Source organism: Pelophylax lessonae (assembly GCF_965119305.1).
Source record: "Pelophylax lessonae genome assembly, chromosome: 7".
Lineage (NCBI taxonomy): Eukaryota > Metazoa > Chordata > Amphibia > Anura > Ranidae > Pelophylax > Pelophylax lessonae.
In genome coordinates this window covers 236,279,618-236,307,100 of record NC_138774.1, presented here as the reverse complement: position 1 = coordinate 236,307,100, position 27,483 = coordinate 236,279,618, and the positions used below count along the sequence as shown (strand labels likewise).

General features: G+C 43.8%; 1 protein-coding gene across 3 annotated transcripts in view; it reads right to left on the bottom strand.

The window, feature by feature from the left end:
* FLNA (filamin A) overlaps positions 1 to 27,483 on the bottom strand; it is a 178,061-nt gene that overhangs the window by 36,604 nt on the left and 113,974 nt on the right. For all 3 annotated transcript variants that reach the window (XM_082263326.1, XM_082263328.1, XM_082263327.1), the window contains exons 3-21: positions 22,341 to 22,589; positions 21,668 to 21,765; positions 17,144 to 17,291; positions 15,586 to 15,704; positions 14,936 to 15,013; positions 14,164 to 14,326; positions 12,097 to 12,297; positions 9,331 to 9,468; positions 7,967 to 8,093; positions 7,199 to 7,335; positions 6,258 to 6,451; positions 5,738 to 5,851; positions 5,515 to 5,658; positions 4,057 to 4,180; positions 3,383 to 3,543; positions 3,160 to 3,250; positions 1,791 to 1,960; positions 1,571 to 1,688; positions 513 to 775 (exon numbers count right to left, since the gene is read on the bottom strand). In XM_082263326.1, coding sequence (XP_082119452.1) covers positions 513 to 775; positions 1,571 to 1,688; positions 1,791 to 1,960; positions 3,160 to 3,250; positions 3,383 to 3,543; positions 4,057 to 4,180; positions 5,515 to 5,658; positions 5,738 to 5,851; positions 6,258 to 6,451; positions 7,199 to 7,335; positions 7,967 to 8,093; positions 9,331 to 9,468; positions 12,097 to 12,297; positions 14,164 to 14,326; positions 14,936 to 15,013; positions 15,586 to 15,704; positions 17,144 to 17,291; positions 21,668 to 21,765; positions 22,341 to 22,589 — 2,837 coding nt within the window. The remainder of the gene's footprint in view (positions 1 to 512; positions 776 to 1,570; positions 1,689 to 1,790; positions 1,961 to 3,159; positions 3,251 to 3,382; positions 3,544 to 4,056; positions 4,181 to 5,514; positions 5,659 to 5,737; positions 5,852 to 6,257; positions 6,452 to 7,198; positions 7,336 to 7,966; positions 8,094 to 9,330; positions 9,469 to 12,096; positions 12,298 to 14,163; positions 14,327 to 14,935; positions 15,014 to 15,585; positions 15,705 to 17,143; positions 17,292 to 21,667; positions 21,766 to 22,340; positions 22,590 to 27,483) is intronic.

Sequence of the window (27,483 nt, the reverse complement as noted above, 5' to 3'; positions counted from 1 at the left end):
TATTGTTTTGCTAGACCATAGGAACAGACAGGCTGCTCTGTTAGAACTGTGTATTTGTTTTCATGCGCATGAAAATAAAAAAACTGATCTCCCTTGTTTTCCAAATTGCCAGAATTCAGTATTGAGTTTAATTAATTGACACCACCAAATTTTACCATCAAAAAGAGTACATATGGTATGGAAAGAAAAAAAAAAAAAAAGTCCATGACACTATTAGACCCGGTTCACACTACTCCGACTTGTCAGGCGACAAAGTAGCACTCCATTCTGTGCAATGGAACAGTTCTAATCAGAGCCAATCAAGTCGCTCCGACTTAGAACTACTTCTGGGCAAAGTCGGAGCGACTTGCGTTGACTTCTATTATGAGAAGTCCTTTGCAAGCCGCGATGAAGGCGTGCTGCACGGGCGACTTTGAGTCACCCTGGTGTGAACCGACTCTTAGAGGTCTTTAAGACCATAACTGTTTTTAAACAAAGCAGTAATTCGAAGTCAGATGAGTGAGCACACTTGCCTTTGAAGGGTTGGTTGGTGGCACAGCCTCTACAGGGAATGGGCTGCCAGGAACTGGGACTCCATCATAGGTCACATCAACCTCATAAGGTCCTTCTTCCCGAGGTATAAATTTGACAGTACTATTGTCTGGGCTCAGGCCTGGCTCCACTTTGCAGGGAACAGACTTGTTAGATGGGCCTGTGATCTTAGCAGCCACTTTGCCTTGCCCACCAGCACCTTTGGATTTCACTGTAAACTCTTGGTCCTTTCCAACTTCCACCTCTGAAAATGAAACACAGGTCAAATTAATACAGCCCTCATTTTACCAGTATTCATTCCACCCCTACGTGTACTGCATTATGAACACGTGCAGAACACTCAGCACTTGGGAGAAAGGTTGGTACTAAACGGTACCCTGTTTAACATGGCTGCTGAACCCCAGTTGTTGCACTATCCCTAAAAACAATTACAAGTGTCCAGTGAGATATGGTAAATACATGAGGGAGAGATGCTCAGGAAACCTGGTGAATGGACACATCTTTATAAGCAGGATTTATACAATTTCACTGGACACTTGGGACATTTTTTAATTAAATCTTGGGTCTTCAATTGCTGCATGCTAGAAAAACTCACGGCATGCACACTTTTTTGCACACAGATCATCTAGGGCAGGGATCCCCAAAACTACGGCCCTCCAGCTGTTGCAGAACTACACATCCCATGAGGCATTGTAAAACTGACATTCACAGACATGACTTGGCACGATGGGAATTGTAGTTCCTGAACAACTAGGGGGCCATAGTTTGAAGACCCCTGATCTAGGGATTTGACATGGAGGAATACCAGTCCTCCCTTTAACACTCTTGTTAGGTAAAATACCCTTATCACCCATTTTCCATTCTCTATCATGTTTCTTTGCAGGCACCCCATGTCCTCCCAATCCGACAGGTCAGGGATGAGTGAAATAAAAATGTTCAGAAAAAAAAAATTCTAGTAGGTTTCCGTAAATACAAGCGTTCTTAATATTCTTCAAATCAATCTATGCAAGTAAACTCCAGATTTAAATAAAATACATACTGTCTCCAAGTCCAGAAACCTTGATTTTACCGAGGTCCAGAGTGGGAGCAATGCCAACAGGGAACGGGCTCTTTGGAATGTGATCCCCGCCATAAGTAACATTCACTCCTAAATTACCCTGTAAAAAAAAAAAAAAAAAAAAAAAAAAAAAATTGTACATTGTAATATAGGTGGAATAGAGATATTAGATAGAGATTATCTAGATCACAAATCAATTTACCTGTTGCACTGGGGTGTACTTGACAGTGTAAGAGCTGTCAAGGTTATCAATGATGTCAAAGTCCTTCACAGCATCACCCTTGGCTGGTCCAGTAAAATTGACATCTAGTTTGGCTTTGCCAGCTGCCTTTGTGTTAACAGTGAAGTGAGTGGGCTTTCCAATTTCTACACCTAAAGAGAAGATTTACATTAAAATCTTTTAATAACAAATATCGAAAGCCATGTCCTTTAAATGTAGAGACACCTGGGCAGAGGATATTGGTCCCATCTCCTCAGAGGAATGGACGAGTATTTTAGAGACTGTCCCTAGGGTGTCTGTCTTCCTCACAGAGACTTACGCAACTGTTCATTCTCCACCGGACGTACAGGACCCCTCAGAGGCTGTACGACTGGCGGAGGAGGGACTCTCCCCTCTGTCCTAGATGTCGGGCCCACACTGGTACCCTGCTGCACATGCTGTGGCGGTGCCTGAAGTTGCACCGGTATTGGCATGCGGTGGTGAGGACTATTAACTCGCTCTGGAAACTAACTCTATCTGTGGAACCGAAGTTGTGTATTTTGGGTTGCTTGGATGAGGAGCTCCATCAACCTGAGGTCCATGCTGCGGTGCTCAGGCTTCTTTCTGGCCAGGAAATTGATAGCGAGGCGGTGGATATCCGCTATAGCGCCATCTCATGCTGACTGGATTGAGGAAGTTAAGGTGCTCTTGAACAGAGAACATCTCACTTACAAACACAGGGGTACTGCCTTGAAATTTGACCGTGTGTGGGGGCTGTGGCTAGACGTTCCTGGCCTAGCTCCCACTCATTTAGTCACCAACCAATTCCTGGGTGGGGTTACCTCCTCCACGTGAGGTTCTGCTGCTGATGTTATTGACACCCGGAGAGCCTGCAGGGGAGAGCAACTCATTGCATGCTAGGTGGTGGATGCCTATATCTGAGGGAGCTCTGTATCCATTTAACTCTACTGGTTAGTGGGGAGGATTCACCTATTGTATTCTGTACTGCGTGTGCTGCCGTCATCACTTGGACCTGTGAGGCGGGGGGGGGGGGGGGGGGGATTGCTGCTCATTAGGCGTAGATGAATGCATGTCTTCTGTTCCATTGCTGAATTACATTGCCTTGTAGACTCATGCTATACCGATAACTACCCTCCCTCCCTATTCCCTGGTATTGTTATTATCCACTGTGAGCACGTGATGAATACTTTTGATTTGTGAGCTGTTTTGATGTTTCTTTGTTGGTTTCTTTTGTTTTTGTCTTGTATTGTTTGTGACAAAAAAGTTTTCAATAAAAATTATCTGATTAAAAAAAAAAATCTTTTAATAAACCTGCTCAACAAAAACATGCCCCACCATCAATTGCACTTACCACTCTTGTTCAAGCCTGGTCCATCAGCCTTCACTTTGCTGGCATCATGGGATGGATCAACTTTAATGCGAATGGGACTTGTAGGAGTGGCCTTCAGGAAAGAATAGTTAAATTACTTATTTGGCAAACCAAACCACAATAGCCGATTGGGTATGGAAGGTTTTAACATTCGGTTCACACAGTACACTGAAGTTCCAGACTTAAACGCAATGGAACAAGTTACCTGGCCAGCAAATAGAACCATGATGGTGTAGCTTCCAGCTCCTGGTGGGGTGTATTTCACTGTGAAAGTGTCATTATCATTCCTGATGATGTCAAAGTCTATGTCAGCTTCTGCTGGTCCTACTACTCCAGGGGCACACTTTATGCCAATGCTGACATCCCCTGAAGAGAAACAAAACAGCAAGTCAGTAATGAGATATGGGGGCCAGCTCATAAAGGAATTTGTTTTATTAAAGTGTACAAGTCAAAACATTAATGCAGGTATGCATAGGTTGCGCTTTAGGCTGGGTTCACACTATTGCAATTGCAGAGATGACATGTGATGCGCACCACATTACTGTGCGAATTCAGACAGTTTGTATGGCTGAAATCGCATAGCACCAAAATTGTGCCTTTTTGGTCCACACTGGAATCAGATCGCATTGGTGTTCCGACCCATGAAATCCGATTCCACAGTTCGCACTGCGTTCTGCGAACACATTTGGGGGCGGCATTAACTTTATTTGGACACCCGCAAAAGTTTGCAGAGTGCAGCATGAATTGCCTGCGATTCTGATGTGGTCTGGGAACCCACACAGGAATTGTGGTTCCAGCATCGCCGTAATGTCCAACTAATTCGTTGTTACAGGGTGGAGCAAATCCCCTAGCTCACTGATCAGCAATCTGATTGCTCACCTTGACCAGCTTCTGTGCAGTCCACAGTAAAATATGTAGGCTCATGTGATTTCAAACCAGTCTTGGCGACACCAGGTCCGTAAACTTTCACTTTGTTGGGATGGCTGCCAGCACCGATGCTCATCTAGAAGAGATCAATTCCACGTTAGTTAACAAAGGGCAAGTTAACACTTGCGATTTCATTGCTGGCAACAAGTTTTCTAGCAATAAAAACACTCAGGCTCATCGCCTTCTCCTATGGTGCATTCCCTTTACTTGGAACTATTCAGGCAACTAAGTGGCAAATGAGGTTTAATACTGAGAAAGTTATGCACTTGGGGGCCAAGAACATGCATGCCTCATACATTCTAGGGGGGGGGGGTAGAGTACAGCTGGGGTAGTCAATGTCAGAATGATTTGGGATTTCTGGTAGATCACAGACTTCATAGCATGCAAAGACAAGCTGCAGTTTCCAAAAAGGAGCCAAATCCTTTGTATTAAGAGGTATGGATTGCAGAGAGGCACATTTTACCCCTGTACAAATTACTAAGCAGAGGAGGGCAACCAAACAGACAAGAGGCATGGAGGAGCTCAGCTATGAGAAAAAACTAGAGCAGGAATATGCAAACTGTGGCCCTCCAGATGTTGCAGAACTACAAGTCCCATGATGCATAGCAAGACTGACAGCCAAAAGCATGACACCTAGAGGCAGAGGCATGATGGGAGTTGTAGTTTTGCAACAGCTGGAGGGCCACAGTTTGCATATCCCTGGACTAGAGGAACTGAATTTATTCTTTCTAAAGAGGAGATTAAGGGAGAATATGATCAACATGCATTAATAAATGGTCCATATAGTGACCTTGGCATTTAGTTATTCACTTCCACGTAATTACAGACAAGGGGCACTCTTTACAGCTGGAGGAAGAGATGTAACCTCAAAAACATGGAAAGGATTCTTCACAGTAAGAGCTGTGAAATTGAAATAGTGGTTATGGGCAGCTCAGAATGTTAAAGAATGAATGCATTCCCAAATGCATGACTTCTAACTGGATATTCACATTTAGGAGGCAACACCAGGGGTAGTTGATCCAGGGAATATATGATAGTCTTCGGGGGGTGATTACCTTTCTGGTTAAACTAGATGGATAGTGTCTTTTCAACCTCTTTGCAACTACAAGCCAGTAAGATGTTGGTTCTGCAACACTTAACCAGTGAGGGGGGTCTCATTTGAGAACATAGTTTTTCTACCACTGGGAAGATAACACCAGCTGGAAAAAACTCTAGTAGTACCGCAAGTCATCTAGGACAGGATTAGCCAATTTAAGCATAAGCTCTTATCGTGACACCAGGACAACTTCAAATCAGGTGGAGTTCTAGTAGTCTAATGCAACAGTGGGGCACGGCAACATTACACCAAAGACCAACAACCTAACAGATCTGGCTCCTGAGAGACTATCCGCAGAGCATAGCCCGACTTACCCTGAAGGGACTATTTGGAATATTGACCCCTCCCCAGGATATCAGAGCAGTGTGTTTTAACGGTTTCTTTGGAGTGTAGCTGCAGCTGTAAGTTCCATTGCCATTATCCTTTGTGGTAACCTCAACTGGGTTTCCTTCAGAATCCTGAAAAAATAAATAAAGTCAGTAATGATACATTTGAGGTTTGTCCCCACATATTGAAAGAGGTTCCAAAATGACTTACTTGCACAGACACCTTGAGAGGTGCCTTGCCTCCATGTTTGGCGTCAACTGTAAATTCAGCTGGTTTGTTAATAGCCAATCCAGACTTCTCCAACCCAGGTCCAAAGGCTTTCACCTACACCAAACAATACCAAGTTTAGCTTGTTTTTCAAATTTGTTTCAAACCCATCTACATCAAAATCAAGGAAATCCACTAAAGAGCTAATCAAGCATGCAAAAGGAAACATTTTGGGTTTAAAGGACAAGTCTTTGAGGGGAGGGGGGATGGCTACAACTAATCCAAAGCAGGGCATCTATACCAGTGGTCCTCAACTCCGGTCCTCAGGGCCCACTAACAGGCCAGATTTTAAGTATTACCTTGGGGAAATGCAGACTAGAATACTGCAATCACTGAGCAGCAAATGATATCACCTGGGATGTATTTCAGTTATCTTGCAAACCTGGCCTGTTAGTGGGCCCTGAGGACCAGGGTTGAGGACTACTGATCTAAACAAATCCATCCATTACCCAACAATGCTTACTTTCTCTGGATAGAAGTCTTTGGGAGCAGGTTTAATTTCTGCCATGAAGGGGCTCAGTTTTATATCTTCGTTGTTACACAAAACATGTACAGCATATTCTCCAGCCTCCAATGGCCAGTAACGCACATCACATGAGCCATCCCCTTTGTCATCGCACTCAATCTTGGCTTGAGATGGTCCTTCCACAGAAAATCCTATAAAGATAGAATAGGTTCACATGTTTTTAACACAATGGAAACCACATAATAAAATCAGTTTATAGGATTAGGTTAGTAAGTCAAGAAAATCTGTACTGAAGAAGTCCCAGCTGTCATAGCCTGCTTCAAAGCCTTTGTTTTGCAGTCAATGATCTGAATGGCTACAGAGATCTGCGTCATCAGCTCTTTGCAACCATGTAGATTAGGGATCCTCAAACTACGGCCCTCCAGCTGTTGCGGAACTACATATCCCATGAGGCATTGTAAAACTCTGACATTCACAGACATGGCTAGGCATGATGGGAATTGTAGTTCCTGAACAACTGGAGGGCGATAGTTTGAAGACCCCTGAATTTGTAGATAGATGTCCAAAGGAAGGAAAACCATGGATTACCATAACAGCCAGGTAGGTAACATTTCGGAGGCTATTACCAACAAATAAGGGAATTGCCACTACTGAACTGCTTGAGAGTACATGCTGCACAGCAATCAATGACCCTTTGTTCTGGAACATGTACCTTCAAGTCCACAACGGCAATTAACCGTTTTGACATATCCTTTGACTAAACAGAAGCAATATGCAGTTATATTGTACATCACAACCAGACTTAACACTTCTTAAAGGACCAGATAGCACTTATTGTGCTGATTGTATTGCACCTACAAGTTGGGAAAACATTAGGTCTGAGCAAAATTGTATGCAAGATACTTTGCTTAGTTTGTCTATCCGGGATTGGAACTCACCTAGAGTACCAACATCATCACCAATGGCTTCAACCACAAAGTCGGCAGATTTTCCAACAACTCCTCCTTCCAGACCGGGACCCCATGCACGTACTTTTTGATGCCCACATTCCGTGCCAACTTTCACCTCAAATGGACTAAAAGCAAAAAAAAAAAAAAAATATGAACATGCAAATTCAGAAAAGTCATTTATGAGGATTACAATTTCTTCCAAAGTTTCTGGCCTGTACCAGGGATTTGAAATATATCTAGTCAGTCAAAAAAAAAAAAAACGTAGCTTTGGATAGAGTAAGCAATGGTTAAAACCCCGACAGATTCTTTATCATGTAGACCGGAAGTGAAGAAACCTCTCTAAAGTGTGGTAAATCCCCCAAGACGAAGTATCCCTACTGAAATTTCCTATGCTGGCAGCAACTCCATTTTAAATCATCCCTCACTTCAGACCCATAACAATGGTTACCCATAACAATGGTTACCAGGACACATGGGAAGGGTGAAAAACCACAAATTAAAACCAGATTGTGGTAAATGGTTAGAATTCTATGTCTAAAACAAAGCTTTGGATTCAAGCTTAGAGTGTTACCAGTTTGGCGCCCTCCATTATAGTTCAACACCAAGAATCACTGACTTTCTGGGTTGTAGGTGGAACTGCAGTTTACAGCTTTGGGATCTTGAATCTCTTTAAAGTAAAGAAATCGTCCTAAGGAAGTAAACTGATATCCTTATTTGGGACCCCTGCTGCCATGCAAAAGATCTACCAAACCTCACCTTCTTGGGATGTGCTGTCCTCCCCATGTAATTGTAACAGTGTAATTTCCAGGGGTGGTTGGATAGTACTCAAAGTAATAGACTCCATCACCCAAATCCTTTTGTTTAACACGTTCTTCAGTTCCCTCTGTAGAGAACAGAAATTAGGTAGTTAAGCAAATTTGCGAAGTTACCAACAATGCAGGTTATAAAAGTAAAAGGAAACGGATTTCTAGGATTGCAAAGCATAATTTACAGAAATACAATTGCATAGCATAGTTCCCCCAAATGTTTTTCCGATTTCCTAGCTAACTAAATCAGCATCAGTAAGACCATTTAATCGCACATCCCATCTTAAAATGGCAAGAGGCCATAAAGAGCCGGAAGACTTTGCACATGTTTAAAAATTGAAAACCTAAGAAGCAAAGAAGGGTCATTTTAGACGGCTGCAATTTCCATTACTCGAAAACAATGGCATTTCCCATCAGCCTGCTAAACAGTCCAAACTAGAAAAGAGGCGTTGATATGAAATATGCTTATCCCAATTATATAAACCCCCTAAAAATGAATTCTTCATGCAGATACAAAATGGATTACATCTAGTCAATAGTTCAGCGGTGTCAAACTCCATTTCATCATGGGCCACATCATTGGGCTTTAAAGGGCGCCAAGCTAGGTACAGCTCCAGAGTGCGTTTTGAACTGTGTACAGAGTTCAAGGGTGCGCCATTTACATAATCTAGGGTTTAGGGTAGCACCATGTACAGAATGCAGGAGTGCGTTAGGTGCAGAGTTAAGTTGTGTGCAACTCCAACCCCCCTCTCCCCCAAAGCTTCCTCGTGTTTTCTTCCACCTGGCCAGCTTTACTACCTCCCTGTAGGTGGCGCAGCTTGCAAGGAGAGCATTCTACCCCCAAGATTCTGGGAATCTGTCCGATTCGGGAGCTGCTGAGCAAAGCTGCCCCTCGTAAATGAAGCATAAAAAGGACGCTTTATACTAGCCTGTTCCAGCACTTGTCTACTTTCCTGCACAAAGCCTCCTGGAGAATCTTCACATTCAACACATTTGTTTGCTGTAGCAACACAGGGGCACAGCAGGCAGTGTGGAACACAGGTATCAGAAACTACCATGTGTGTAGCTGTGAAGATTTTTTTTTTGAACAGCTTTGCTCAGCAATGGAGAAAATTCTGCAAAGGAATTTTAACTCGGCTGTTGCTCTGCTTTATAAGTAAAACACTGCCCCAATTATTGTAGATTCCTTTTACCTTTCTGCAGAAGTAAATAGGTACAATTTAATGAGAAACAATGCCACAAAAAGTACTTAGAAAACCGATATCACTAACTTCAAAAAAGGAAACAGCAGGTAGATGGCAACATTTTACTCACTTGGTCCCTTGACCACGACTTTAAGTTCGCCACTTCCGGCTCCTTTGGTGTAGACCTTGAAGTCAGCCGTCTCCTTCACACGTACACCCTTGGGCTGCAAGCCACGGCCCACAGCACGACAGGCAGTGGGGTTTGAAGCTACACAAGAAACCAAGCACAGTACAAATCTTCAGATTACACACAATCAAAAACCATCCATACAAAAATGAATCCTTCTGTGTAATAACTTTTTAGCAATACTAGCGCTATGATATGAATAGACCTTTGACATAATCAAAGACAACCAAAAATCGTGCAAAGGGGACTTAAAAACCTGTTTGAAAGGCAACTTTCCAGACCCCCCCCCCCCCCCAAAGATAGTGGGGCCAAGATCATTGGATCGGTTCATTGATGACATCTCCTTTATAGTGTTAGTGAATGACTAATCTGCAGGGTCCGTTTTCTGTTGTACCACCTGGAAAGTCTAAAATGTTCAACAGCCACATGTAAAACCATTTAATCTAGTGAGGTATACTGAAGTGGAAAGTCACCAATGGATGTTACTATGAGCACCAAACACAGCAATGCATTTTAAAGTAGATTTACTGAAAGTGAAGGAAAATCAAAAATGGAGTTAACATGAGATCCAATGGAGACACCTGTTGGAGTGACAACTGTCCCAAGGTGTGCGCCACACTTAAGATCCTTCTCCCTTGTGTCAAGGCAATAGGCAGAGAAGGGAGAGAAGGGAGAATACCCAAGTGAACACAAAATTAGAAAGAAAAAAAACAAAAAAACACCGGTTTAAAACGCCCGTAAGGTTTTTATGGATTTGTGAGTTCATCGATTAATCCCTGGGTAAGGATGCTGTTGACAAATTTAAAAGACCCACACTTTGGGTGGTCTCCACAACAGGAATAGAGGGTAATCTTTCAATGGGGACACTAGTTCTGGTGACCAGGGAGATTTCCTCTTCTGTCCTGTTTTGGCTATGGCACTGGAAGTGAAGAGAAACCTCTCTATTGGGACACAGATTGCAATCCGGCTATAATCCTCCCATATTCTATCCAAAATAGATTATTGCCTTTTGTTCCATCTTACACATTTCGACCCTTCCTTTTGCATCCAACGCTAAACTATTTTTGTCTTTAAACAGTAGGGATAGATCACAGAACAGTCCCATCTCTAAACATTTTAAGCAATCCAATTTATAAAGGTTCTGTTTGCATCATTCAGTAAACTATTAGCTAGAATAGCATGAAAGACAACAGCAAAAAGCTGTCTAAAGTATTGGAATATCCGGTTTCCACTACCAATGAGCTAACAGAAAAGTCCTGTATGATGGGCTTTGGTCCAAAAGGGGGCAGCTGGTCTGTTTTCACAGAATTAAGTTCTCTATGATCTTTGTTCTGTGATCTCTACTCCACATAGTGGTGTCTATTATTGCCGTATGTGCAACAGAGAAGACACCCTTTTGCATATAGACAGTTAAATGTTACGTTTAGCAGACAACTGATTTAAAAAGGAAAGCCGAACTGAAAACAAAACTGATTAAAGTAGGTGTGATCACAAATGAATGTAGGATGGGTGAATGTTAACACAGTCCAATGCACACTTCATGCACATATACCGTTTAAGACTTCACGTCCCCCAAGCTAGCAAAAGGAAGACTGGAGGAAAAGACAGGAGAGATCCAGCATGTTGACCTACTTTCCACAGGTGAAGGCATGAGGAAGAGAGAAGAGATAGAGCAAAAATACAAGACAGTCAAAAGTAAGCGTAAAAGATAAATATCCAGGAAAGACGAGCACGACAGACTGATAATACACTTCATATTGCAGTTGACACATCTGCATTTAAAGACCATGTGACCAAAATGATCACTCCTGCATAGGGCACAAGCAAAACCAGCCATGCATCTGATTATGGGCAAGATCACTAATTTACATGGGTTGAAATAACCCTGCTAGATACAGAGGGGCCAAGTTTTTTTTTTTTAGGAATGATGCCCATATCACAATTGTTCAATTATGGGGGAAACTATTGGTTGCTAGTGAACAGACTTGTATTTTCCATTTCTGCTTTTTATTTAGCCCTCAACGTGGGCCTGGAAGTTTGAATCTATATTCTGCCTGTGGGCTACAAGGCTGTTCTCTTGGTGAAACAATTCTTGTCCAATCTTGCCCAATTCTTGGAGAAAAACAAACCATAAACAAAAAGGGGATTCTTGCCCATAGTCAATCTACGTTATTGGTTGGGCGTCAATATTTCAGTATTAATCGGAGAATTCCCCCCCCCCCCCCCCCCCATTTCAATACTGAAGGACATTGGCGCGTATCTCGCTATCTCTCTCGCTATCCATCTATCAGGGGGAATGGGTTATGTTACTGCACTGTCAAAAGTGGTGTAACTTAGCAAAAATGTCATTCCTGCAACAGGCAAAGCACTGCTTTTAGCACTAGACTGTCCTAACCCACCACCCATTAGGTTCTACTGCAACTCGTACAGCACCAAACTGTCCTTTCCAACCTGACCCATTGGTGTGCTTCGTTCTAGTAGAATGGAGAGACTAAACTCACTTGCATTTTTCATCATGATGTGAAGTTTAATAATGCGAAAATGTCACAGGTTGACCTGCATTTGGATTTATACTAGAGCTGTGTAGAGATTTTTGTTTGGATTCACAAACCATTGTTTCTCATCTGAATAGTCTACAGGTATTATGTGCCATGCACGGCCCTTAAGATATTACATTTGCAAGCAGCATTCAGAAAAAAAAATCCATACCTTGCCCAATAGTGACTGTGTATGGGCTCTTGGGAATCGGACATCCAGCGAATGTTATGAAGATGGTGTAAACTCCTTCTATGGTAGGTTTGTAGGTGCAGCGGTAAGTGCTGCTGCCTTTATCCTCTAGCTGGACATCTGCTGTATCCTTCTTCCCATTAGGGTCCTGAATAACCACCTCCACATCACCGAGGCCAGCACCTGCAAACAATGAAAAGTCAAAAAAAATTGTGTGAAGTCAGCAACTGGAAAATGCTTGGAAACACTTGACACCTCAGTTTGATCTAACACTTAATATTTCCCTCTCCAGTCACAGGATATTGCTTAACCCATCTCCAAGGGAAAATAAGAATCCTGTTAAGTCAAGGAGTATGGGAAAAAAAAAAAGCAGTTAAATTGATTCTGCGCTCCCCCAAAGCCAGTACACTTCACAGTAAACTGTACCTTGGTGTGTTCATGTCCAAGGCAGGGCTATGGACAATGCATTGCAGTTTAGGCTACATCTAACAGCACCAATGACAGCAATAGGATTCGGCCGTTTCCTGCTGCTGCGAGTGGCTAGGTGTAGCTGCCGAGCCCATTCACCGGCATGCCTGAGGAAGGGCTCCTGCACAGCCCGGAAACATTGCCCTCTGATACTCTAGTGACTATTCTTGAATAAAACCTTTAGACACCATTTGAAAATTCTGTGTGGACTTTCAAATACGTACACGGATCTGTCACAATGAACGGGCGCAGCAGCCACAGCTAGTTTCTGACAGCAGCAGCAGGAATTAGCAAAGTCTTGCCATGGTCATTCGTACTAGTGGTAGTCACCAAGGGCAAATGTAACTATGTCAGAGGACCTGCAACTCCCAGAGCCTAGGAGAGAAGAGACTGGTCTAGCAATGTGGAGGGAGCCTGCGTGACTGATGGATCAGGCAAAATTGCCTTTTGGTCCCCTAGAATCAACCCTTGCAGTGTGGAGACAGCCCCAGTACAAGGGGATTTTTACTTTCCCTGCGCTTTATAGCAGGAAATATGAACAAGATAACCCCATAACTAGATCCGATATAAGGTACTGGGAAAACCCCTGCCGAGATCTTAGAAACCTAGGGCTGTGTGACATACAGGCCACTTATCCCTGGCTACTCCCATACCAGGGAACTACATGTATATTCTGTGGGATTCTAGCGAGCTCAAGTCAAAACCGAATGAGGCAGATTTTCTAAAGGAGCATATAAAAACTTCACTGAATAAATCTCTGAAGTTGTGTTCATTTTGAATATCGTATTCTGTTGAGATTTAACAGGAATTTGGCTTTCAAAAATTTAAGTTACTCAATGATTTTAGTCAACTCAGCCTTATGTATTTGATAAAACTGGATAAGGATTCAACTGAGTTTTTGCAACCCTGATGGGAAACCATTCTGGAGTTTATAAAAAAAAAAAAAAAAAAAACACCTTTTCAAAAAGCTGGCAGGGGAGCCATTTGCTGAATATACATCTAAATCTCACTTTAATGGACAAGAATCTTGCCAGTAAGAAACAGATCGGCTGCTGGAAGCAATGCAGGAAGTAAAAGACTTTCATAAAGCCTGATGTGCATATGAAGTGGGGTAAATGCCAGTGTCCGACAAGCCAGAAGAAAATACTTAGAAGTAAACAGCTGGTATAAAATAGATGCCCAAGATAAGGATGCCTAATTGGCTGTTATAAACTATGGGATTAACAGCTTTCAACAGTGCCATATGCAGGAAGTCAAGGACTAGACTACAGCTGTTTGAATGAACACACAATTGCACTTTAAAGAGTTACTCCTCAAAATGAAACCCTCAATTTAAAGCGCAACTTTACCCAAAACTCGGTCGGTTTTGTTTAAATTTAAATGATCAAATCATGTCAGGAAGTTGCGAGGTACAGATTGTAGGAAACCTCATACAACCCACATTTGAGGGGCTCCCTGGAATCTAAGTTTAGGGGTCAAAGCAAATCCAAATTAAAAAGGTTAACAAAGTAAGCGCCAAAGAAGAGTTGCATTGTTCGCTCGCTCAGTGCCCTATGACACTGTTCAGCTGTTCCCTTCTACCTGCTGTGAAGATTTCAAAGTAGGTTGTCTTATTCGCAATGTTTCCAGTGGGCTCAAGTCCGGGTCCCTGTGCAGTTACTTTACTGGCGTCTCCTTGGGATTTGTCAACATTCACTTCAAAGGGACTCTTGGCGATGTTTTGGCCAGCAAAAAGGACAGTAACCTGAAAAAAAATGTATCAGCCAATTAATCCACTAGATGTGATCCATTAGAGGCTTATTGTATTTTGAAGGTGGCTAAACTTGTCACCCGATGAACACATTTAGGATCAGTTAGTCAATGTAGCTCTAAACCAGTGTAACATTTATCTGCGCAATACATTCATATTTCCCCAGGCTTGGTCTCCTTAAATGCTGCAAGTACAGAAATATACTGGTTAATCATCCCAGAAATCCAGTGTGCACCCATGGTGCAGCCAACAGTGACTCTGCTGCAATAAGTCAAATCGGTTATCAGCCCTGTCTGGAGGGAGCCTCTGGACTACCGAACCCCTGGCTTACACATTATGGAGCGGTGGCGTTCTGTAGTGCAAAAGAACTGGGCAGGGCTGATCCTGTTTAAAACTCCATTGAAACAGGCACTGTAATCTCCCCACTAAAGTAAGCTTGGATTTATGGCAACAGGTATTTCTCTGTACTAGCAGTGTTGACAACATGGGGAAGTGAGCATGTATTGGAGGGGTGTACTGCATGTACCCAGATGTAAGCCAATGTAAAATGGTTGAATTACAATAAAGTAATTCATTAGTGAATTTTATAGATCAACTACTCACCTTGTGCATCCCAGTCACTTTAGGAATATAGTACACAGAGAAGGTCCTATTCTTGTCATTGTTTGCCGTCACCTTCGCCTGGGAGAAAAACAACAATTACCTTAAAAAAGGGGAAAAACCCACACTTACATTGGTTTTAGAACATATGAATGAGCTTAAGGGGGGGAATAAATTACTACCATAGGAGGCAGTTCTATATATCTTTGTAGAGGCAGGGCATTGCTTCCCCATGCAACAGCCTATGGAAAGACGACCATACACACAGTAATGATCACCAAATCTCAAACCAAAAACCAAGTATGAAGCTGTAGGCACGGGAGCTTACTAGGACAAGCAAATGTATTTATCAGGGGAAAGATTCTGTAAAGGTAAAACTTAGGAACACCACTTCTGAATGTTTATACAACATAGCAAATCTTTACATTACTTTAAAAATTGTAGGTGCACCTTAAAATAAAAAAAAAAAAAAAAAAAAAAAAAAGACTCCAAAACCAGCCACCAATGTCAATGCAGTCACCACATCCGAGGACTGGTAGACTTCAATGGTTACTTCACTTTGTTCTTCTAATAAGTTATTCTTAAGGCAATATTTCTTGAAAGTACCACAGCCATGATTTCACATATGCCACATTGTCCTAGTCCAGGCTTACCTCTTCTCTGTGTCCTGCTGGATCCTCCACATAAACAATAACCTCACCAGAGCCGGCACTGATGGTCTCTACTGTGAATTCTGCACGTTTCTTCACCATGTTCCCAGTTGGCTCAATACCTGTGCAAGTAAACACCATTACTACCCTGAACAAGTCTGGAAAGATCACAAAAAGCCTCATCAATTGCTCTCCTAAAACAAACGATCTACTAACAGCCAAAACCAATGGCCACTATTCTGTACTCAGACCTTTCTGATGCCTTTGATACAGTTGACCAACCTTAAAACTCCACACCTTTGGTCTCCGACTGTGCTCTTCACTTGTTCTCTTCCTACTTCCCCAACCGCACCTTTAGTGTTACTTCCAATTCTACTTCCTCCTCTTTCCATGTTGGGGTCCCCCAAGGTTCTGTTCTTGGACCTCTCCGGGTCAGCCGATAGCCTCCCATGGCTTCCAATACCATTTCTACGCTGACTATACCCAAATCCATGTATCCACCCCTCAGCTCACTCCCTTACCTATCACTAATTTACTTATATCAGTCTGGATGTCACACCACTTCCTCAAACTCATCTATCCGAAACAACTTCTAATTTTTCCTCCACCACGTGCCCCTTCCACCATGTGCCCCTTCCCCTTATCTGTCAAAATCGATGGCAACCATCTGCCCATCCACGTATGCCAAGGTCCTAGGTGTAGTCCTGGACTCCGATTGGATGTGGGGCTTGGAGAGTTCACTGTCCCAATCTTGCCGCCTCAGCCTCCGCAACATCCTCAACATACACCCCTTTCTAACCAGTAACCAAGCTCCTACTTCACTCCCTGGTCATCTCGCTCCTCGACTACTGAAAATCCCTACTCATTGGCTTACCTCTACATAGGCTACCCCTACCCACACTTAACTGTACTTCCATTTTCTCCATCAGTTTACACCCCCCCCCCCCGCAAAGTTATTGCCTTTTGCTTCACTTGACCCTCCCTTGTAGATTGTAAGCTCCAACAAGCAGGGCGCCCCCCCCCCCCCCCCAAATTCCTCCTGCATTGAATTGTATTTTAACTGTGTTGTCTTCCGTCATATTGTAAAGTGCTGCACAAACTTTGCATTATATAAATCCTGTACAATAATAAAAAGGGATGTGACAAGTTTGGTATCCGACATCTTCGAACATAAAGGAAACCCATGCAACAAGAAACCTCAAGCCTTCCATTGGCAACACCCTGTTAAAAGTGCTGGCTACCCAGAACCAATATTGATCCATCAGCTTCAATACATTCTGTGCCACTGGCCTGAAGAACATCCATCAAATGAAGCCCAGAATGAAATATCAGAACTCCAGGTACTTGTTCTAAGCCAGTGCCTCAGAAAGAACTGTAGAGATAAAGGATAGCCAGGTAAAGGTAGTCCTAGAAGAAAAGCCAGTAATAGAGGTCAAGTCACCCAAATTGGATCACAGCTTCTTGTAGACCCCCAAAGCAATTAGGTGAACACATTTATTCATTTTTTTTTTTTCCTGTTATGACCTAGTGGCACAGGGGAGTGTTGGACAATAGCCCTCACCTGGTCCATAGGCTCTGGCCTTCTTGGGGTTGAGTTTGGGCCTGAGGGGAGCTCCAGGCTTCAGTTTGGCTTTGGGGAATTGGGACAAGTAGGTCATGACAGAGTGCTCATCCACATTGGGATCGACGATTTCCTCTGGAGTGATGACCTAGAATGATAAAGTCCATTTAATGATTAATGCAGCAATCTCAGCACTGATTATTCACATAGTCAAAAAAAAAAAGGCAGTCACAAGAAAAACTATAGGTAAACTAATGCACACCACTGATTAAGAGGATAAATAAAGAGATAGAGAATATATTCTAATATATAAAACATGCATGACTGAATGTAAAGTCCTCATCTTTCTCAGCCTCCCTTCACAATCAGGCCCTGCAGTTCCAAATGTCAGAGGAAAAAACTATACAAGCAAGCTAGCCAGACAATGGTCACTTGCAAGCACAATCTGACCATCTCCCAACCTCTGCAGGCACAAGCAAACCTAGAGAGATGGGGGAGAGGTTTAGCTTTACTCGTTCTTGCAGGTAACCCTTGCAAGAGGAGCCTGGAGAGATATAATATATATATATATATATATATATATATATATATATATATATATATATATATATATATATATATATATATATATATATATATATAATATATATATGCTCTATCTTTAAACATGTACGCTCACTTTATCACAGAAGGAATTTACAGGAGTGCTCCATACACTTTAGATTGCTTTGACTATCAGAACACCGGTGATTTTAGTGTTCCAGCGCAATTTCAAAATGTTATCAGCAGGTGGTGCTCCACGTGAAATCTTGTACAGTGACCTGAGAAAACCCAGGACATGTTTTAGAGTTGGGCCCCCCTCCCTCATCACCATATAGAGGGCCCTTGATAGAAAAAAAATATATTATATATATTAGCTCACAAGAGTACATCCCTCACATTTCTGTAAAATATTTTTACACCTTTTCATGTGACAACACTGAAGAAATGACACTTTGCTACAATGAATAAAGTAGTGAGTGTACGGCTTGTATAACCGTGTATATTGGCTGTCCCCTCAAAATAACTCAATACACAGCCATTAATGTCTAAACCGCTGGCAACAAAAGTGAGTACACCCCTAAGTGAAAATGTCCAAATTGGGCCCAAAGTGTCAATATTTTGTGTGGCCACCATTATTTTCCAGCACTGCCTTAACCCTCTTGGACATGGAGTTCACCAGAGCTTCACAGGTTGCCACTGTAGTCCTCTTCCACTCCTCCATGACGACCTCATGGAGCTGCTGGATGTTAGCGACCTTGCGTTCCTCCACCTTCCGTTTGAGGATGTCTCACAGATGCTCAATAGGGTTTAGGTCTGGAGACATGCTTGGCCGGTCCATCACCTTTACCCTCAGCTTCTTTAGCAAGGCAGTGGTCATCTTAGGAGGTGTGTTTGGGGTCGTTATGCTGCAAAACTGTCCTGTGGCCCAGTCTATGAAGGGAGGGGATCATGCTCTGCTTCAGTATGTCACAGTACATGTTGGCATTCATGGCTCCTTCAATGAACTGTAGCTCCTCAGTGCTGGCAGCACTCCTGCAGCCCCAGACCATGACACTCCCACCACCATGCTTGAGTGTAGGCAAGACACTTGTCTGTACTCCACCTGGTTGTCGTCACACACACGTGACACCATCTGAACCAAATAAGTTTATCTTGGTCTCATCAGACCACAGGACATGGTTCCAGTAATCCATGTCCTTAGTCTGCTTGTCTTCAGCAAACTGTTTGGGGTCTCTTGTACATCTTTAGAAGAGGCTTCCTTCTGGGACGAAAGCCATGCAGACCTATTTGATGCAGTGTGCGGCGTATGGTCTGAGCACTGACAGGCTGTCCCCCCACCCCTTCAACCTCTGCAGGAATACTTGCAGCACTCATACGTCTATTTCCCAAAGACAACCTCTGGATGTGACGCTGAGCAGGTGCACTCAGCTTATTTGTTCGACCATGGAGAGGCTTGTTCTGAGTGGAACCTGTCCTGTTAAACTGCTGTATGGTCTTGACCACCGTGCTGCAGCTCAGTTTCAGGGTCTTGGCAATCTTCCTGTAGCCTAGGCCATCTTTATGTAGAGCTACATTTTTTTTTTTAGATCCTCAGAGTTCTTTGCCATGAGGTGCCATGTTGAACTTCCAGTGACCAGTATGAGAAAGTGTTCCCCTATTTAAAACACCTGCCCCCCCCCCCCCCCATTCACACCTGAGACCTTGTACCACTAACGAGTCATGACACCAGGGAGGGGAAAATGGCTAATTTGGCCCAATTTGGACATTTTCACTTAGGGGCGTACTCTTGTTGCCAGCAGTTTAGACATTAATGGCTGTGTGTTAAGTTATTTTGAGGGGACAAATTTACACTGTTATACAAGCTGTACACTCACTACTTTACATTGTAGCAAAGTGTCATTTCTTCAGTGTTGTCACATGAAAAGAAAAAAACTACAAAAATGTGAGGGGTGTACTCACTTGTGAGATACTGTACTTCTCTAAATTTAGCTTACATGCCATTAAAATATATTCATGGGAACATAAATTAAAGCACTCTTGGTTTCTCAACCGATCAGGGGAGAAACTGATGTGCTCCAACCCAGCCAGTCAGAAATCATTTGATTAGTCTAATTAAGCCAGTATGTTTGCCAACATTAAGTTCTCTAGTACAAGTTTTATTTGTCTGCTCAGTTCCCACGCTGACACTATGCTCCCGCATGGTATGCTGCGTAACAGTTTATACAAACATGTGAGAATAGGGAAATAAGAGTACACAACACATAGAAATGTACTGTGTGCCACATTTACACCACGCAAGGAAAGACATTGAACTGGTGGTAGGTTATAAAAACTATGGACAAACTCAAAAGTTAACAGTCTGTATTCATAGCATTAACAGCAGTTTGTTTCTCCAAGTTCCCATCACAATGTGTGGATCCTGTCAGTAGATCTGTTTTTTTCTATTTTCCTGTAACAGAGTGATGACACTTTCTTCTGAAGCGATCTCACACCGCAGTGGTCACCCTATGAACAGTTCTGCCGTGATCTCACACCGCAGTGGTCACCCTATGAACAGTTCTGCCGTGATCTCACACCGCAGTGGTCACCCTATGAACAGTTCTGCCATGATCTCACACTGCAGTGGTCACCCTATGAACAGTCCTGCCGTGATCTCACAGCACAATGGTCACCTATGAACAGTCCTGCCGTGATCTCACACTGCAGTGGTCACCCTATGAACAGTCCTGCCGTGATCTCACACTGCAGTGGTCACCTTATGAACAGTCCTGCCGTGATCTCACAGCACAATGGTCACCCTATGAACAGTCCTGCCGTGATCTCACACTGCAGTGGTCACCCTATGAACAGTTCTGCCGTGATCTCACACTGCAGTGGTCACCCTATGAACAGTTCTGCCGTGATCTCACAGCACAATGGTCACCCTATGAACAGTCCTGCCGTGATCTCACACTGCAGTGGTCACCCTATGAACAGTCCTGCCGTGATCTCACAGCACAATGGTCACCCTATGAACAGTCCTGCCGTGATCTCACACTGCAGTGGTCACCCTATGAACAGTCCTGCCGTGATCTCACAGCACAATGGTCACCCTATGAACAGTCCTGCCGTGATCTCACACTGCAGTGGTCACCCTATGAACAGTCCTGCCGTGATCTCACAGCACAATGGTCACCCTATGAACAGTCCTGCCGTGATCTCACACTGCAGTGGTCACCCTATGAACAGTCCTGCCGTGATCTCACACTGCAGTGGTCACCCTATGAACAGTCCTGCCGTGATCTCACAGCACAATGGTCACCCTATGAAGAGTTCTGCCGTGATCTCACACCACAGTGGTCACCCTATGAACAGTTCTGCCGTGATCTCACATCACAATGGTCACCCTATGAAGAGTTCTGCCGTGATCTCACACCACAGTGGTCACCCTATAAAGAGTTCTGCCGTGATCTCACACCACAGTGGTCACCCTATGAAGAGTTCTGCCGTGATCTCACACCACAGTGGTCACCCTATGAACAGTTCTGCCGTGATCTCACAGCACAATGGTCACCCACCCTATGAACAGTTCTGCCGTGATCTCACAGCACAATGGTCACCCTATGAACAGTTCTGCCGTGATCTCACAGCACAGTGGTCACCCTATGAACAGTTCTGCCGTGATTTCACAAGCACAATGGTCACCCTATGAACAGTGTGTGTTCTTGGATGGACATCCTTTGATGGACTTTATGCAAGTGACACATTAAAGCCCAACTCCATGTCAAGTGACCATGTCAGGTATTTAAGTTGAAATCAAGGGCTCCCTTGCAATGGTAGACAGCATATACTCCACTACTTGGCAGGGTGCTTCTTACCTCTGTGCTGCAAGTCTGGAAAGCCATTTTGGCATTCAGAGGGGTTAGCGTAGAGAAATTTAATAATGCATGCATTTAGGAAAGTCAAGAGGCAGATGCGTTTGCTCAGCAATCTGCAGCTCACCTGAGGAATTCCCAGCCAATCATCGGCCTGCTGCATGGCTTCACGTGCATTCTCCACAGGTTTGCTGGTGTCCCAAGAATCCCAGTCAGGGCACAAACCTGAGACAATTAAGAAGGTTGAGTTGACACAATGATACCACATAGGTAACAAACTTAAGACAGATGTTCCATTTTACCATGTGCAGATTACAAAATACAAAGCGGAGATTCTTAATTTTGCTAGCCCACCCAATATCCCCATCTATCCCCTTCCAAGTTACTGTAATAGGCTTTGGTTCATATAAGGCCAATCCCCTGCACTGGAGAAAAGAAAAAGGCAAATCTCATCCAATCCAGATCTGTTGTGGTACACAGACGACCCAAGACAGCGCATGGCCACCACCATGGTCTTCTACCTTTCCACTGTCCGATCACAAGCTAGGCTTGTTCTCAAACTGTGCTGCTGCAGTTGGTTTACCCTAGCTGTCTCATCTAGCATGGGTGCTAGGACTGGCTGTACAATAACTAATCCTTGGACAAGTAAATATATATTGCATCTACATTTGGCAGCTTGCATGTAGTGCTTTAAAAACAGGCTTTTGATCAGCTCATTAACCTCCAAATCCATCTCAATACAAGTTTTAAAGGTCATCATATGGGATTTATAGCCCATCACACTGAACTACTGTACCTACCAGGAGCACAGCTATCAACCAGGGCACCCAGAGCCCTGCCGCTTTGCCAGTCCCTGCTGAAGTTGGTGACGGGCAGCTGGGGCAGCTTATTCTGGATCCATCCCAAAAGCCTTTGCTTAGGTGTCTGCTTCTTAACTTCTTCATCCTCCTCTTCATCCCACATGGGCATGGAGATGGAATAGTGCAGGATAAGAGTCCAGATGAGACCCAGGATGAGCTTGAGGTTCCCATCTACGATGGCTTTGCTGTCTGGAAAGAAAATAAAAAAAATCTGAGCCATTTTGTCCATAAAAGATTAAACAAAGCATTGCTATTGTGTCCCATGTAGAACCTTCATTTCCTTTTAATATTTATTTTATTTATTTATTTCAGGTTCTTCTATAGCGCTGTCAATTTACGCAGCGCTTTACATATATATAGCACATTCACATCAGTTCCTGCCCTCAAGGAGCTTACAATCTAAGGTCCCTAACTCACATTCATACATAGTAGGGCCCGTTCTTTATAACAGGATACAATTACCCTACCAGCATGTCTTAATATATATACAGTTTTCAGCCCAAGCTGAGACAGATTATAGCTAACCCTCTAAAAAAGGGAAAAAGATGGTCAGCTGGCCATTTACAAGTAGAAATATTTGAAGCTTCAGCATATACAAGCATCAATCCATCTCCTCAAGGATGCATGTGCAGCTCAGACAGTGTTTAGTCTGAGTCGACAAGATTTCCTCAAGTATCCAAGCGATCAATTCATTGCATGACCCCGGATAATTCTGGAACACAAGACAACCTCCAAAAAGACTGATAGACCTTGACCAACTGCATTAACCCTTAAAGAGCATGAAAAACAATGAATCCTACTTGCTACAGTTGGTCTATTATACAAGTGTCATAGGTTCAAAGAGGTAAATACCGGTTTATTCTGACAAATCCAGAACTGTCCACCTTTATATCAAGCAATGCTTTCAGCCCAGTTCAATCCCGAACACCTCCCCTTATGTTAGGTGTTGAGGGCTTTCCTGTCTCGGGCGTTTCTCCATAAACACTTTCTACCAAGGCTGTACAAATCAGTTGCCAATGAGCCTTAAAGTGATATTTAATGTTCCCTTTAACAGTTTTGCACAGAGCAACCCCAATGCTCTTTAGGCCCATCCCCCCCCCGGTGGAGATCCTAGTTCCTTCCCCCTACTAAGTGCCCCAATGCAAACCGCTTGCTATGGGGGCACTCATGCAGGCACGCTCCCAAGCCACATTGTGTCCACTGAGTACAGCTCAGCCCTACCCCCTGCACTCTGCATACTGGCAGCGATTGACAGCAGCAAGGGCCAATGGCTCCCACTGCAGAGTATGAGCCGGTTAGAGGAGAGCAGCAATCCTGCACAGCACTGGATCGACATTGGGCTCGGTTAAGGGGGGGGGGGCGCTGTGCACAGCAGGTTTCCTTGAGGCATACAATGCATGAAGGTAAAAACCTTCTGGATTTTAAAGCCACTTTAAACAATAGCTTGTGCCCAACTTTTTTGGGGTATTTTAGCAGTCAATGGCCATGAATAAAAACTGATCTATGAATGGAAGGGACAGTCCTTTTTATCCACCCCAACCTACAGTCAAAGAAGCAATGGTACAGCCGGCTCTATTAACCCCTGCAATACCAGAATATAGCCCCAGGTGTGGGGCAGTATAAGGGAGGATTCCAGCTAAGACAGCAGTACAAGGGACATCCTACAGATTAGTCCCTTGTGCGGATTTTTAAAATGCAGACTAGTCTTGGGTGGAGAGGTCTGCAAACATCTAAACCACAGAATAACTTTAAAATCCATAGTCTGCCAATAGCACATCTCCCATCTTCTGCAGAATGTCTCATACAAGGTTAGTGAGGGAATGAGCAGCTTAGCTGATGGGGTATGCCAAGCCATATATAGCTGGTGTGGTGACTGATCAATATGAGATACAAGCCTTTTCCAAGAAGGGCATGCATACCCACGTGTGCCAGGGATGTTTGTGCGAGGCATAGCACAGATCGGTGCCGTGTGATTAGAATCAAGGCTGTACACTGTTCAACATGAGCATATAAAATCTACAAAAACATGTGTCACCAGTCTGAGCAGCATTATACACACTGCCAGACATCAAATGAGAAGGTGGAGAGAAGCCAGTTGTCCAACATCCATGTTTAAGGCATACTAATTGTTTCCAGCTAGTCAGGGACAAGCCTTTTCTGAAGTCTGCTTGGAGCACAGAACGGCTTCATAACACTAACCAGCAGAGTAAAGCCACAAGAACCTTGGCTTAATGCATTTAACACATGGTGGCTTTTCAGCCAATGTAGGTTGAACAACCTGATCATCCAAAGAAGGGGGGGGGGGGGGGTAAAGACTGAAAAAAAAATCAGCAGCTCACAAAGTCACAACTGGGACGGTTCCCAAGACCTCCATAACAAGAGTTACAAAGCATATGCAGGAAAGGAAGCCAACGCACTGATCAGAAGCAGAGTAAAAGGTGCTCATAGATCGTACAGCCAAACTCCCAGCGAGGAAAGACTAAACTGTACCAAACAAAATCAGACTGCTGATTCAACCTGCGCAACCCTTTTTTTATATGAAATTATGCCTCATCCATAACACACACACGGGTTAACCATTTGCTTTAAGACAGCATTGCCTTTAGGAATCTTTGGTACTACATCACAGTCAAGCTAGCTAGAATCTGATCAAAGAGGCAATTCAAGTTAAAGCCGAACTCTGGAATCAGCAGATCGTCTAAATGCAAAAGTGTATTCTTCTTGAATAAATCTGTGCTTTGTGCATTTCTTCCAGATCTAGATAGCAATCCAGTGAATGAATCCGCTTTGCGTATTTCTTTCAGATCTGTACAGTAATCCAGTGTAATGTTGCTCTGCATTGCAGAGGCAGACACTACCATGTTCTCTTTGTGCAGGGGGACTGGTCTGGTTTCTGCACCATGGCACTTTTCCACTGCAAGTACCGGCTCGGCTCGGTTTGCTTTTCCACTGCTGGTACCGCATGGTACGGTGTTGGAACGGTTCGGTACAGTATGGTTTGCTTTTCCACTAAAGTAGTACTAAAGTTAAGTGGGTGGGATAACAACGGGGTGGGTGGGATTCTCTGACCAATCAGTGGCTAGTAGTGACTGCATGCAAAGGATTGAGGGGTATGGTACCGGGTATGGTACCTCTTGGAACTACAAATCGAGTAGGTACTGTGAGAGCCGTACCGTTCGGTTCCATGTAGTGGAAAAGCGCTGCCGTATCGTACCGAACCGTTCCTACACTATACCATGCGGTACCAGCAGTGGAAAGCCAAAAAGAGAGCCGAACCGTTCGGTTCCATGCAGTGGAAAAGCGCCATTAGTTCTCTACAGACTAATAAAGGGAGCCTGCTAGGACCCTACCACAGCACAGCTCTCTACAGGCTAGGTACAGCCTAATAGTGATGCAACTGCTACTTTTACAAGCCAATTTGTGTTTGCAAAGCATGGGGAGCACACAAACTGAAGGTTTTAGCCTGGAGTTTAGCTTTAAAGATAAAGCCACTTATGTTCTACCTACCTGCTCTAATCATTTTGCACATAGCCACAATCCTCTGGTCAATTGCCAGCGTTCTGTACTCCTCCCCCTGCTGCGTGCATGCACACTCCCGAGCTTCCCTCTGCCCAATGACACCAAACAGGGCCCATCCTCACTGACTATGGAGGCCAATGGCTGCCACTGCTATGTCTGAGCCAATGTTAAGGGAGAGAGCTGCAGCTCGTACACATCGTTGATAGACATTGGTTCAAGTATTGGGGGGGGTGCATGTTTTGGATGGAGTAGAAGAAGAGTTTGAACTAGTCAGGTTTTATTGCATTGGGTCCGCACTGGGAAGATTCAAGATGCTTGCACATGGTACAGACGTAGCAACATTGGATTCATTGCAAAAAAAAAAAAAAAATAAGTATGGGTCAAACAAAGATATTACGAAGGTGAATGAAGAACCCACAACCAACAAATCCAATGCGATCATTGACTGTACAGAAAGAAATCGAATCACTGGCAGGACAATCTTGATGTCTAGAACGAAGGTTGTCATTCATCTCTGGAATTAGAGATTGGATGAAATTAAAGTTTACAGGCCCTTTAACACCGTCTTGTATCTGCTTTTGGCATCTCATTACAGCCCTAATAGGTTACCACATCAAATCCTAATCCCTCCCCCCCCCCCAATTAAATTAAAAATACCTAAATTTAAATTGATAACTGCAGAGAACAGAGATCACGTAGTGAGAGAAGCAGCACAAGAAGCCAATCAGGTGTGCTTATAAGTACCAATAGGATTGAGGAGCCCATCTGTCTGCTGCCTCTTTCACAAGTTAGGGGAAAGACAGGACCTGAAGATACTTAGTGCTTTTCCATTGCATGGAACCGAACGGTTCGGCTCGCTTTTGTGCTTTTCCACTGCTGGTACCGCATGGTATGGTGTAGGAACGGTTCGGTACGGCGGCGCTTTTCCACTGCATGGAACCGAATGGTTCGGCTCGCTTGTGCTTTTCCACTGCATGGTACAGTGTAGGAATGGTTCGGTATGGTGGCGCTTTTCCACTGCATGGACGGCTCTCTAAAACAGTACCACCTCGATTGTGGTTCCAAGAGGTACCATACCGGTACCATATCCCACAATCCTTTGCATGCAGTCACTACTAGCCACTGATTGGTCAGAGAATCGTTGTTATCCCACCCACTTTAACTTTAGTACTACTTTAGTGGAAAAGCAAACCATACCAAACCGTTCCAACACCGTACCATGCGGTACCAGCAGTGGAAAAGCAAACCGGGCCAAGCCGGTACTTGCAGTGGAAAAGTGCCATTAGAAATGCAGTAGGAACACTCCAGTCTACTGCTCCAGACAGGGCTGTGCTGTGGGGCAGAGCTGTGAAAATCTTAGAATGGATGGACAGAATACAAATCCTTTGCAGGCAATACAGCTCCCAATAATGCATTTCTTGATTTAGCCATTTGCCTCAAGCTCAGCTTTAAAAGCACACTGTGGTTCAAACACTTGCCTATATCTGCCATTCAATGGCAACTTTATTTCGAAAATGTGAAAAGGCTGCATGTGTCAGAAATAAGTCAAACGCCCCCAAACACT